General features: G+C 44.3%; 1 protein-coding gene across 2 annotated transcripts in view; it reads right to left on the minus strand.

The window, feature by feature from the left end:
* Positions 1-13,071, minus strand: part of TRPC5 (transient receptor potential cation channel subfamily C member 5) — a 103,188-nt gene that overhangs the window by 71,344 nt on the left and 18,773 nt on the right. For both annotated transcript variants that reach the window (XM_039731294.1, XM_039731296.1), the window contains exon 2: positions 3,012-3,410. In XM_039731294.1, coding sequence (XP_039587228.1) covers positions 3,012-3,389 — 378 coding nt within the window. In that variant the 5' untranslated portion in view covers positions 3,390-3,410. The remainder of the gene's footprint in view (positions 1-3,011; positions 3,411-13,071) is intronic.

Raw genomic sequence — 13,071 nt, forward strand, 5'->3', positions numbered from 1 at the left:
CTCAGCTGCTTTTGAGATGCAAAGACAACAATTAACCGGGCTGACGTGAACGGACGCAAATAGGAACAGCTCTTCATGCCCAGAGAGACACCAGGCTCGGGGAGAGAGGCAAATAACCTGCTCAGAAGAGGCAGGCAGCAGGAGAAGGGAACCAGCAGGTTCCCCCAGAGCCCAGGGTCAGGTGAATGAACATTCACTACGGAGCAATCAGAGGATGCTGCTCCTGCACCTCTGCCCAGAGTGCAGCAGAGACAGCCAGTCCCTGATGGCAAACAGGCTGCCACACACGAGCCAAGAAGCTCGTCCCCACACAGGCTGTCCCCACACAGGCTTGTGCAGGCAAACTGAACCCTCTGTACATTTAATTAACAGTTTATACTAAACCTAATATACAAGAAGTGCAGTGATAGCATCTTACAAATTTCACAGCCAGACAGAAACCTTCCTGTGAGGTGCGATTTTTTTGTTACTACTGGAACAAAAGAACAGCACTTCTACATGTTTTAGAACATCCAAGTAGCTGATGAGGACAAAACTGTGCTAATCTGCTTTATCAGGTGCTTTTTGTGAAAGCAATTAGGTGTGGGGTTCCCAAAGGACCTTCTGAGAAAGGGTCCAGCAAGAACAATTAATGAATGTATATTGATATTGCTGTGGAATTAGCATCAGGAGCTCCTGTTCAGAATCCCCTCCTGTAACAGCTTTGGGATTTGACCAAATAACCAACTTTGGCCCAGCTTGTCCTATCACCACACAAGGGATAAATGTTCATCACCCTCACTGCATGAGCAGTCAGTGAAAGAGCTGAAAGGGAAGTCCAGTCCTGCAGCCTCTACCAGCAAACTCTTCCTGCAGTCTCCAGAAGAGCCTGAACCCCAGCCAGGGAAGTTAATCCAAGTTTGTTCATAGAATCTTGCACCAAGCCAGTGCTAGTTTAAAATACACTGACGAAATCTGCTCTTGTAACAAACCTTGTAAATAAAGCTGAAACTGGCACTGCATCTTTTCTCCCCCACACAAGCTCTCCTCCAAGTTGTAAACCCTGCAGCAGATACAATTCTAGCTACAGAAGGAGAGCTGGCACAGAGATAACGAAAAATGGAACAGGCCTACTATGAAATGGATCACTGAACTGGAGACACTGGAGCTGAATTTCAGCTGTAATATATCAACCTCATTTCACGGACCTGTGTCTCTGTCCAGTTAATCCAGCAGGGCTGGGGATTTGAGTGGACACAAGTTTTGGTATTCAAGCCATGTTACAGAAATCCACATGAATCCCATCACTTGCTTTCCATGACATTTCAGGAGAAACTTGTCATTAGCCTGCTATAATCAGTGGCAATTCCTCATGCTGCTGAAAAAAACTTTTCCGTTCTGCTTTCTGTCCTGTTGAGCTGCAGAATGCTCAAATTTCTAAAGACCAAGTTAAAAATGGCTCATTCTTGATGGATGGTCTGTATTTTGCTACTTACATTTTGTCAGACTAAAACTCAATACTACCAGTTCAATTTTTAGGTCAGATAGAAGAGTTTTGTTATCTCTCTAGTTTTTAAACCACACATTAAAATCACATTGCTACAAGTATGCACAATGCTGACATTTCTAAATAATAAAGCTGAGCACTCTTGAATTCTATCAGGGCTGATCCTTATTGTTTGCTTGGATACATGAAATTACTATTGAAAAACTATGTGCCAAGGGGCCTATGCACTGAAAACATTTTCCTCCATGATTGACTGGTATTAATCTTTCACACACAGAGGGATGTGTTCCCTTCAAAAGGAGGCTTGATATATAAGGATTATCCAAGTTTTGGATGTTCCTTTCTAAGCAGTGAATACGCAAAAATTATCAGTGGTTAGCAATGTACATAAATTATTCTAGTTATTGGCAGTAATGCTTACAAATGAAGAGAAGAAAACCAGAAAAAAAAAAAACAGTTGGTGACAATAGGTGACACTTGAAGTGACAGGATTCAGATTTGGTGGTTTTTCCACAAAATCCTTATGTAACTCAGGGATGGCTTTGCAGCTCAGGATCCTTTCTACCACTCACTGCTGTAAGTTATGTCCTGCCTCAGCATTTCTGCCCTGGAGCCCTCTGGAGAGGGAGACCAAGATGATCTGTCTGCACTACAGCAAAGGACTGAAACCCAGCAGACTGTTTGCTTGCTTGCAGCTGTAAATAAGCTTGTGTGCTTTCAGGATTTACTTATGAAAAGCAATTCCACTTAATATCAGCACAACAGCATGGCAATAGTTCATATTTACAGATTGTAATATAATTTCAGAGAGCCACAAATTCCTTTAGAAAGTGCTCATCTATAAATCAACCTATAAATCAGTGTGTCCACAAACACTGTGGGGCTGGAAAGAACACTGAGTGAAAGAGGAAAAACTGAGTTTTTAAGTCAGGCAGAACATGTTTGCTCAGGCTGGAGATTACCATCCAAACAGGACTGCCCAGGTGTGGCATTCACATTCTCTGGAAAAATTCCTTTACTCAGGATTTTTCTCCTGGGAAGCTGAAAGGCAGCAAGAGAGGCCTCAGAGAAAAGGAAAACAATTCTTATCTCATTTGCTTCTGCTGTGTTGTGCTCATGTGTGGAATGTGTTTGGAGATTGTTTACCCACAGGTGATTGTTTCATTGGTTTCTGGTGTGAGTTGTTTTGACTCTTTGGCCAATCAGGGCCAAGCTGTGTCGGGACTCTGGAAAGAGTCACGAGTTTTTATTATTATCTTTTTAGCATTTGTAAGTATCCTTTCTGTATTCATTAGTATAGTATAGTATTCTTAAATATCATATAGTATAATAAAGTAATAAATTAGCCTTCTGAGAACATGGGGTCAGATGCATCATTCCTGCCATCGTTGGGGCATCCCTTGTTTACACTACCCAGGTCTGCTCTGGGCATTTAAAGCCATGGACCAGCATCAAGGACTTTGAGCAGCAGCACTTTCCTGAACCAGGACAACAGCTCAAAACCAAACAGGAACACTCAACCAACCTGTTTTTCACCACTGGGCTTCCTGTAATTGAGCAGCAGCTCCACAGCTCCCACCACCTCCTTCCGTATGGCGTAGAGCAGAGCATCCCCCACGTAGACGCTGTGGCTCAGCAGCAGCTCCATGATCTCCAGGTTCTCATTCTCTATGGCTATTAGCAGGGCACTGCGACCCAGAGGATCCATGCAGTTAATGTTGATGTTGTAGTAGATCTCTGCCTCCTGCAAGGCATGTTTCACGCTGGCATAGTCCCCCTTCTCCACAGCACTGAGGTAGGCTTTCTCTTCCGACGAGAGCTCTGCCTCCGCTCGCACGATCTGGAGTGGGATCCGGTCTCGGTACGGGGAGAAGTTGACCTTTTTGTAGTATAGCTGGGCCATGGTTCATAGTGACCAGGCAACCTGTGGGGGAGGAGAACCACGCGTCAGTGACAGCACAGCCCCACAGGGGACAAACATCCAAAGGGCCATCGCGGCAAAAAAAAATCCTTATCGGCTATGTTTGTCACTCAAATACAAAAAGGGGGAAGTGTGGAGGGGCTCGACAGCTGGCCTGCACGCAAAGCTGAGCTAATAGAGGAAATAACAATTGATGATTTTTGAGTGTATCCATAGCAAGGAAGAAGACAAGGCCGTCAGCATGGAAACAGATTAGAGAAGATACATGAACCTTTTTGTAAACTAGGCTACGTGCATAAGTAGATGCGTATACGTGCCTTATTAAATTTTTGTAAAACATTTGCCAATTATATTGACGCTAATTGTTTTGCACCAATGAATATATATATAAGTTGTGATGTAGTTAATGATTTAAGATCATGCTTTGTTAAGAGTATATAAGCTGGAGAACACGCACAATAAAAAACTTTCTCTTCTTAGACCCTGATCACATCCGTATGTCACATCTGACCTAACAGTGACACTCCCCATCCCTTTTTAAGATGTTGTATTCGTAACACCCCCCGAGCAACCCCACCTCAAAGGGCTACCTGAAAGTATAAAGGTGGCACCACCACTCACAAGGACAGAAACTCAGTATAAGTTTTCATCTTGTTTAAACACTATGCCATTGATGTCTTTTGTCGGGTCAGAAGCGTGATCTTGATATTTATGGGTAATCTATCACATGCAAATAGGTGGATTTCTCATCTTTGCTTTATTTCCCACTCAAAGTTCCTTTTATTTCCTCCTATCCCACTGCTAAGCCTGTCCTCAGCATCTCTGAACTGTCAGTGATGGGAGCTGCTGATTTACACCCTCCTCTTTACAGTAATAGATTCATTTTGAGCATTTTTGCTGCTGCTTCTCTGCTTCCGTCTCTTAAAACAGTCTTTTATTTTTCTTTAGTGTTTACTCTTCGACTAGGTCATGGTTTTATTTTTAAAGCTTGCATGTTTTTAAACATTTTTTCTCACTCTCCTCATATATAAATAGGACCTAAAGACAGGCTGATGTAGAAAGCTCCCACCCTTGCTCTCCAAAGGCAGTGATGTTGTTTTGTGGTCTAGAAAAACGAGAAGTAAATCCTGCCTTTGAAAAAGTGCAGCAAACTGAATGAATTGAGGTTCCTTCCCACGCCTCAAAGATCCCAGCAGGTGACTGGAGTCACAGGAAACACAGGCTGGGTATTCACAGGTAAGGAAAAAAGGAACCAGACTTGTCTACCTCTACTTGGCTTTGACAAACGACACCAGGGCCACCAGCAGCTATTGCTAATTGGGTGACTTATTCCAGCTCCTTGCTCAACAGCTTCCTGCAGCCAATTACCTGGAGTTTTGGTCCATTGTAGTGCGCTGTCCTGGGGAAAAGGAGGTGCTGGTGGAAGATGATGAGGAGGAGGCTGCGGTGGCTGCAGAGGGACCTGGGGCTCTGCAGGTGCCACCCCAGGCAGCCTGGCTGCATTTCTGCCTTTCCAGAGTGGGTGGAACTGAGCTCCAGCCCAGCTGACACTGCAGAACAGTGGGAGGCTGTAGCAGACAGCAAAGCTGCATCTGAGAACTTCCTGGGGAGCCAGGGATCTGTACCAGCCGCGTTGGCACCTCGGGGAATGTGCTCGCTCAGGATCCCACTCTCCTCCAAGTGCCAGAGAAGTTTGTGTTTGTTACATAGCCAGAGATGCTGGCACAGTGCTCACATGTGTCTCTCTGCACAGGCAGAACCACAGAATCCAGTGGTTCAACTTCAAGACACACACAAAGGCACTGGAGGCAAAAGGACCCATAATCTGAATAGAAACCATAAATATATTGGCTGATTTTCTACAGGAACATTATGCCACAAAAGCCTTTAGAACTAAGGAAGACTCTCAGTGACTCAGAAGCTTCAATAAACTGCCTGTAGAACCAACTACTCTAATTCTGAAAAGCACCAAGGATCACAGATCATTTTCAATGTTTGGTTTTGAGAACGTTATTCCTCTGGGATCCAGCTAATTCCCACTGAAGCACTGACAGGAGACAGAAAGATGCACACAGGTCTGGTAACAACTAAGGACCAAAGAGATCTTTGGGAAAGTAAGGAGAAACCCAAATGGGAAGGGAAATGTGTCCTTGTGTGACAGTCTGGCTGAAGGGAGCAGGGAACACCAACCAGTGGGACTGGTGCCAGAGGACAGCAGTCACCGTGTAAAGGTCTCCTGGGGGAATCTGTTGGCTCCAAAAAACATGAGGGATTCTGGCAACAAGTGCTGCTGCTAAAGTGGAATTGGATATTTTTCACTGCTCTTTAGTTTAATTGGACGTTTTGTAGATGGTGAGTAACATTTGCAATGAGTTATAACAAATGTCACCTTATGAAGCATCATGCCAGCATTGGATCCCTTTCCTTCCCAATAGTTTTGTAGAAAGAAAAAAGAAAGCTTCAAATATCTTAACTCCTCAGGGAGATCTCATCTCTCAGTAGAACTCCAGCCCAAGGAAAGGTAATAATGTTAATACCTCAAGCACATAGGAAGCTGCAATAAAACCAAACAGGAAGGACCCACAAAATTAATTATCTTCCTGAATTCCTCTCATGCCAACACCTGCATAGCCTGACAAACACATGCTGCTGACTGGGTTTGGAAATAACAGCAGTCAGGATTAAAAGAAAATAATACAAATGTCTGCCTGGAGTTCATGGAAGATTTCAGCAAAACCTTTATCTGTTGAGTTGCCTTTCAGCCAGAGACTCAGCACAATTTACAGACCCCATGTCTTTGTCAATCAAAATTATTTAACAAAGCATCAGCCACACCTGTGGATGGAATGAATGAGCACAAGATCCCTGCTCCAGCTGTCACCTCCCAGCACCACCAGGCTCCCAGGGGAGCATCTCTTGGTGCAGCAGACAATTCTGGTAGGCCCTACACACTTGTGTTTCCCAAACTGGTCCTGTCTCCTGCTTAACAGTCCAAAATTACAAAAATATTGATGCAATCCAGGTAAGAGAAGGGGGAGGCAATGCACAGGTGCTGCCTAGAGAGAAGCAGCAGTGATATTCCTGAAAGGTAGCAAAAATAGAAACACAGTCACACTAAAATTTTGGAATCAGTGCAGAGAGCCTGAAAACACATGTTTTCCATATGAATTCTCCTCACAGAGAGGCATTTTCTGCTACTTGGGTTACTATTTGGGGCAAGGAAAATTCTTCCAGCCTATGCCTGACTGCAGATGCCTCAGACAATGTGCAGTGACTGGCTAAAGCAGTGGTGATACCTGCACCACAAATAGGTGGAGAGAAACAGGAGAGCTGTAACAGAGAAATACAACAAACTACTCAAGATACAGGCAGGAGGACTTAACACTCAGTTTGGACTCCATCACATCTCTCCAACAGAGATGCCCTTCTCCCTGAATGATTAGTCCAAATCTCCAAGCCTTTTCAGCCTGACACCACTTCTGTGGTGAACAAATCAGAGTTTTAGCCCCTGAAAAGCAGCAATACCTGGCAGGAACAGCTGGCCTGGTTTGGGGAAGGAAAGTTTCTGGCCTTTTGCCACTAAAAATTCCATGAGCTGTCGCTACAAAAAGCTTTCAGGGTCTGTTAGGAGTTGAGCCATTCCTCAGTTCCCACTTTACACACACCACACACTCCCACACAGCCCTGTCTCAGGGGAGTCAGGGTGACCTGGATGAAATGGGATGAGCAGAACTGGAGGGGAGGCAGCCAGAGCCAGTTTACAGCCATGTATCACTAAGCCCATTATAAAACAGGACCTTCCTGGATTTTATTTGCTTTGATCATTATCATGAAGCTGATTCAGAGGTGGAAAAGCACCACTGCTCCTGATGGCTGAGCTGCCTCTGTAATGGAGGCTCAGAGACTCTGGGGGTATCAAATTCAGCTGCCAGCTGACATCTGACAGCCTGAGGAACTGATCAAACACCGATTTTGGACACGAGACCAACAGCAAAGAGTTACCTTTCCCACTTGCTGGGACTGTACCACACCTGAGAGCAGCCAGCAAAGCCCCCCAGCTGGCAGGCTGCTCAGAGCACGGCTGGGTGTTCCCTCACACCAGCAAAACTCCCTGTGTTAAATGCCACTGCACCTTCTCTCAGACCTGAGCAGGGTTTATGTGCTGCAAAAGCCACCTGCATTTTCCAGCTGTATCAGCCCCATCAAAGAATTGATCTCCTACAACACATCTTGCTTCTCTGCTTCCCCCCCATCCTTCTTGCCAAGGCTGTTTTCTTCTTTTTAGTGTTTCAGGGAGAGCATTTTCCTCATTTTGCAATTCTAATCTGGACTGCAGGTCTGGAAATCACGGCCTGTAACTGTGAAAATGGCCTGACTTTCATGGTGCTCACACACTGCCTGCTCAGTACTATTGATCTTTTTAAAAAAGGTTATAAACCTGAGCTATGAAATAGTCCAGAAGGGCCACTTAGGTAAATAATATTACATGTAGTTAATGGACCAATTGAATTTGTGATTGGATCCTTCTTTTAAGTGCTCTAGATCTTATTTACTAACAATGCCTGGCTGAGCACAGTATGAGGAAACAAAACCAACTTTGTAACGTTCTGCAATTCCCTTCCTTCTGCTATGATACCCCCTTGTTCCAGAAAATTGCTTTTTCCATGGAGTTCAGTGGGAACCAGATTACAACCCTAAGTCTCCCTGCCCCTCATGACATCTCTCACCACCAGAAGCAGAAATTTTTCCTGATGCCTTTAAATACAAAGACAGCCATGACTGAATAAATGTATGACCTCAGACGTGTTTTAAAATTATAAAATTGCAGTGACCTTCTGGTTCTATGGCTGTGTAAATTCCTTTTAGCTAAAGCCCCATGATCTCAGAAAGTTTATATCCAGCTCATAAGTTATATAAAATATATCATTGACCGGAATAAGTGCTGTCCAAAACTTGCAGGGCCACAGCCCAACAAAAAAAATGAGAAAGTGACAGCTAATAAAATTGGGGATGAGTAATCCACTTTCACTGCCCAACATGAGAGAAAGGAAGAGCACTAATAGCACATGTGATAAAAATGCAAGGCACTGTGATTCACAGTGGAAATATGTCCTTAGAAGACGCAGAGAAAAAATCCCTATGAAGTGTTTTTCACTCATCACCACTCCAGGCCTAGGTAAGAACACAACAATTCCCTGGGTACAGCACAGAACCTCCTAACCCAGGAGTGTTTGTAAAGAAAGACAACCTCAAACTTCAGATTACAAAGCTTACAGCCGCCAGAAGAAAATTCTTTGCCAGTAACGCAAAATGTCACAATTTGACTCAAGTCCCAACTGCAAATCTCAACTTCCTGGGGAGGGTGACAATTATCAAAGATATATATGTTTGATTTGGAAAGGACAGCTCTTTGGTAGAAGTCTCTTCCGCTGCATAATCAATTGATGAGTCATGAGCAACCGCATATGGGGACATGTATACGTGGTTTTATATGTCTGTATGAGATATATATATATGTGCATGTATATATATAATATAAGCTCCTTGTGGAAGCTTCAGCTTTGTGTCCACTTACAAAGCACTGAGGATTCACCTGGCTCATTCTGTTAAAAAAATGAGCAAGAAGCTCCCTTTTCAACAGGATGTTCTCCTCTACATCTCCTCTGCCAGGCAGAGAGTAATTCATGGATGGAGAATTTGGGCTGCAGACAGCCAGGCCTGACCAGAAACTCAAATGCTTAGGGCTTCCTCAAGCCTCCTGCATGTCCAAGGATGGGTTCTGTGTGTTTTGATCCACCCCAGGGATGGGATGCAGATGGACATTTGCCAGCACTGGCCCACTTCACGCGGCATTGATGGGGTGTTAACAACGCTCAAATTTCAGCCCAGCTCCTCAGCCACGCTGGGCTGGGAACGGGGAGAGCAGTTCTGCAATAAAAACCAGCTGCACACCAGATTTCCCTGCAGCACAGCCAGAGGAGTTATCCCTGCACCTGGGAGAAGGAAGCAGAGGTGCAGGAGCTGCAAAGCAAGACACAACTTTGGGAGGGATGACAGAAAAAGCCTCTGGTGTAGAGCCAAATGCAAAGCTCCTCTTTGGGATACAGCAGGAGGGGGAAGTACTGACCCAGCCATGGAATACTTCAGTATTACCTCAACAGAAATCAGTCTGGGCTACTAAAATGATTAAAATTACTTCCTAGTGATGGAATGGCTGCAGAACATGCTTTCAGCTACTATTATAATAAAGCATTTACAGTCTGCGATTCTCCCACTTCTTTCCACACAGCCATCACGCAGGTGGTAATAAATAAAAATGTACCATTGTGAGAAGATTTAAAAAAATAAGCCCTGGAATATAGTCATAGTACATATCTTTACAAATGCAGGAAGAACAGAAAGCTCATTTTGTCTGTCTGACGTCACTGCTCTGTCCCTTACTTGTTTGAGATGGGCTATGTATTCATTTTCCACAGAAAAGAGATGTCAACTGCACTGAGAAATACTGTCAAGCACGCTGCCCTGTTGTCTTATCTGCTAATGCAGCACTAATGTAGCATGGCATCATTATCATCTCCAGGCTCTGTGTCCACTGCTTCTGTGCCTGCTGCTTGTAATCTCTGCCTGCTGCAGCTAATGAAGGAGAGATTGGTTTTTTGGTGGTTTTTTGTTTTTTTTTCTTGTTCCCACTCTGGCTCATCATTTCTGCAATCAGCAGGATAATCTGGGAGCATGGTGTCAGGGAGAGCAGTGAGGAGTGTCAGACTCAAGCAGCTGGAAGTGCAAGTGAAGAACTCAGGTAGCAGGGGAAAGTCCAGATGATGGCACAGTGGCCAGAGAGAGGAAAAGGCAGTGGCAGCAAGCTCTGAACTACCAACAGCAAGTCTGGCTCTTTGTCTCATCTGGCAATCAGTGGATTTATCAGTGGCTATCAGTTCCCATTTCTGAACAAGCTCTGCTGAGCTATTTTCGCTGTCACCCCTGTAAAAATATAGCCAGACCCAGCACATGGAGCATCCATCACCTGCAGCCCTGCTCTGAGCCTCCAGGGTTCCTGTGCTGCAGCAACTCTACCTCTGGCCTTTTGGGTTTGTTCCCAATTCTGCATTCAAACCTGACTGGAGGTTCTTGTAAGGAAGAGGAAAACTCGTGTGCTCAATTCTCAAATGAATGTTTCCCAGTTGCAGAAAAAAGGGTTTTTTTAGACAATACTACATTTGCCTGCAGCACCTTTTGGATATGAAAAAGTGAAAAACATGTCAATTCTCTTTCCCAGGTTAAATTGCAAACGGTGGTAAATACAGAGGGATTAAAAGCCAAATTCATTGCATCTCTAGAACACTGGGGACAGGCAGACAAGGAATCTGTGCCCCGTGCAGAGCAAGCACACCACTTTCACAGTTGTCTGAACAAATGGGGCCAAACAGAGAGCACTGGGTGGGCAAGGAGCTCACCCTGCTCCCATGAGGGTGCGGGTGGCTGGCAGTCACTGTGTGCCTGCACTCTGTGCAAAGGAACAAACTTCCAGACATTTCCCTGTTCTAAAACCTTCCCTGGAGAAAAAAAAATATTTTGAGGGTCTTCCAGACAGAGGAAGAAAAATCTGAAAAATCCAAATATCTGAAGTAGTTAGAGCAGGTGACTGACTTGAATACAGCCCAGCTTGGTGTGGGGAGTCCATCTCCTTCAGCAGCTGCACACACTGCAGCTCACAGTCCCCTTTCCACGCAGCTTCCTCAGCACGTTGGATCCTAGTTCAGGCACAGCTCACACCAAATCCCACAGTCTGAGCCACCCAGATGGTTGCAGAGCTGAGAAAGAGAAACATTTCCACAAGTAAAAGGTCTCTCTGGGTGGATTTTTGAAGGATGGAGACCGAGCATTGCGACTGCAGGGCAGCCACAGTTTGTCTAAGTCATGGTTTTGCACAAGTCAGCCCTGGTCATCACATCCTTCACAGTCCCTGGACAAAACAACTGCCTCAGCTTCATGGGGAGGTGGAAATGCCATCTAGAAAAGAGAAATCTTCATAGAAAGCAGGTGTGAGCGAGCTCCTCCTGACAGTGATAATAAACAGAATAGTCTGCAGATAAAATAAAGAAGCAAAGCCAAATCCTAGTTCATTAAGATGGCTCAGGAAAGAGCCTAGAACTGCAGACTGGACAGTTTTTTAAGACCCACAGAAAGGCTGCAGGCAGTAAAGACATACTCATTTTAAGTGGAAAAATGTTGTTCTCAAGAGTGCTAAGAAGGCAAATCCAAAAGACACCAAAAATGCTGCACAGACATAAAGCAGCTTGGGAGGGCAGTAACACTGTTATACTGCTTCTAAGTGAAGGAATGCACAGAATCAGGGTTTTGCTTCCATGAATGCCCTAAAAGGTTCCTGAATAACAACTGCAGTATAAAACTTGCTTATTCAACCGCCAGATCATTCCAACAAAGTCAGAGATTTGGGTCAGAGCTTGGTAGGAGTAACCACGTTATTCCTTAATTTTGCTATACTTACATTGTGCCTTTTGGCTACCAACAATAATAACACACTTCCTAAAGGACAGACAGCATTCATCCTCATGTTGTATGGGCTGGAAATCTGCAGCAGAACAGAAGTTATTTGTTTCATCCTTGTGACAGCAGGTGGTAACTGGGCAGGACACTCCATAAATACAGACACACATATATATTATACACCTAGAGCTTAACAGGTGTAACAGTTCTTTGGTGCCTGCTGAGACAAACCCATTGCCAGAGCGCAGTAGTTTCATCCCATGAAACTGATGATAAAAACTAGAAATGTCCCATATTACCAGGGAAAAACCTTATTTTAAATATCCCACAGGGCTACTCTGTCACACATGGAAAAATCTGCAGGACACTGTCTTGGAAATCAGTTCTTGGTTTTCCTAAGGGGAACTTCTCACATGGGATGATTTTTTCCCCTCAAGCCTTGTCTGCAGTGTACCTTAATGCTTTTTTCTTTTTGTGTTTCCCTTCATCAAGATACTTTTCTAAAATTTTCTCCCATTTTCTTCCGGATTTAATTTTACAGTTTCCTACCCTGTTCAGTTAAGTGTTGATTCAAGACACCTCAGCCTTCAAGAGACATCTGAGGTGAGGCTCATCAGTTTCTTTTCAGAGGAATTTTATTTTATATGCTCTGGGGTTCAGGCTCAGCATCAGTATAACTGCAGGGGGTTCATGTTTAAATTGAGCTGCATTCCTTTGGCTGCAGGAGTGGGCCTAGGCAGAGGAAATGCACAAATCCATAAATAAGGCTTGGCACAATTTCCCTGCTCTACTTAATGCCGACATTTACAAGCTCTGTTTTCCCAAACCCCTCGCTTCCAAATCCCTGCACCTGCTAATTTGTTAATTCTGTTTTCACTGAGTTTAGACTTATGTATTCTTAATTATGCTAATGAAGAATAAACTGCTTAAAATATTAACGTTTTGCAAACCTTAAAAAGAAAACAGTTAACAAATACCTTGCCCCTGGGGTCTGTCTTAACTGTTGGATTCACAGACAAGTCCAAGGCATTACTTTTTCTCTAGAGGAGATATCCTGTCCTCCGTTTCCCTTTCTCCTCCCTCCCAGGTCTCTTCTGATACAGCCTCACTTTCTCCTTTTCTGTCTGACCTCTGCTGGGAGGGAGAGCTCACAGTT

This window comes from Passer montanus, unplaced genomic scaffold (assembly GCF_014805655.1).
Source record: "Passer montanus isolate IOZ18808 unplaced genomic scaffold, ASM1480565v1 scaffold76, whole genome shotgun sequence".
NCBI classification, from domain to species: domain Eukaryota; kingdom Metazoa; phylum Chordata; class Aves; order Passeriformes; family Passeridae; genus Passer; species Passer montanus.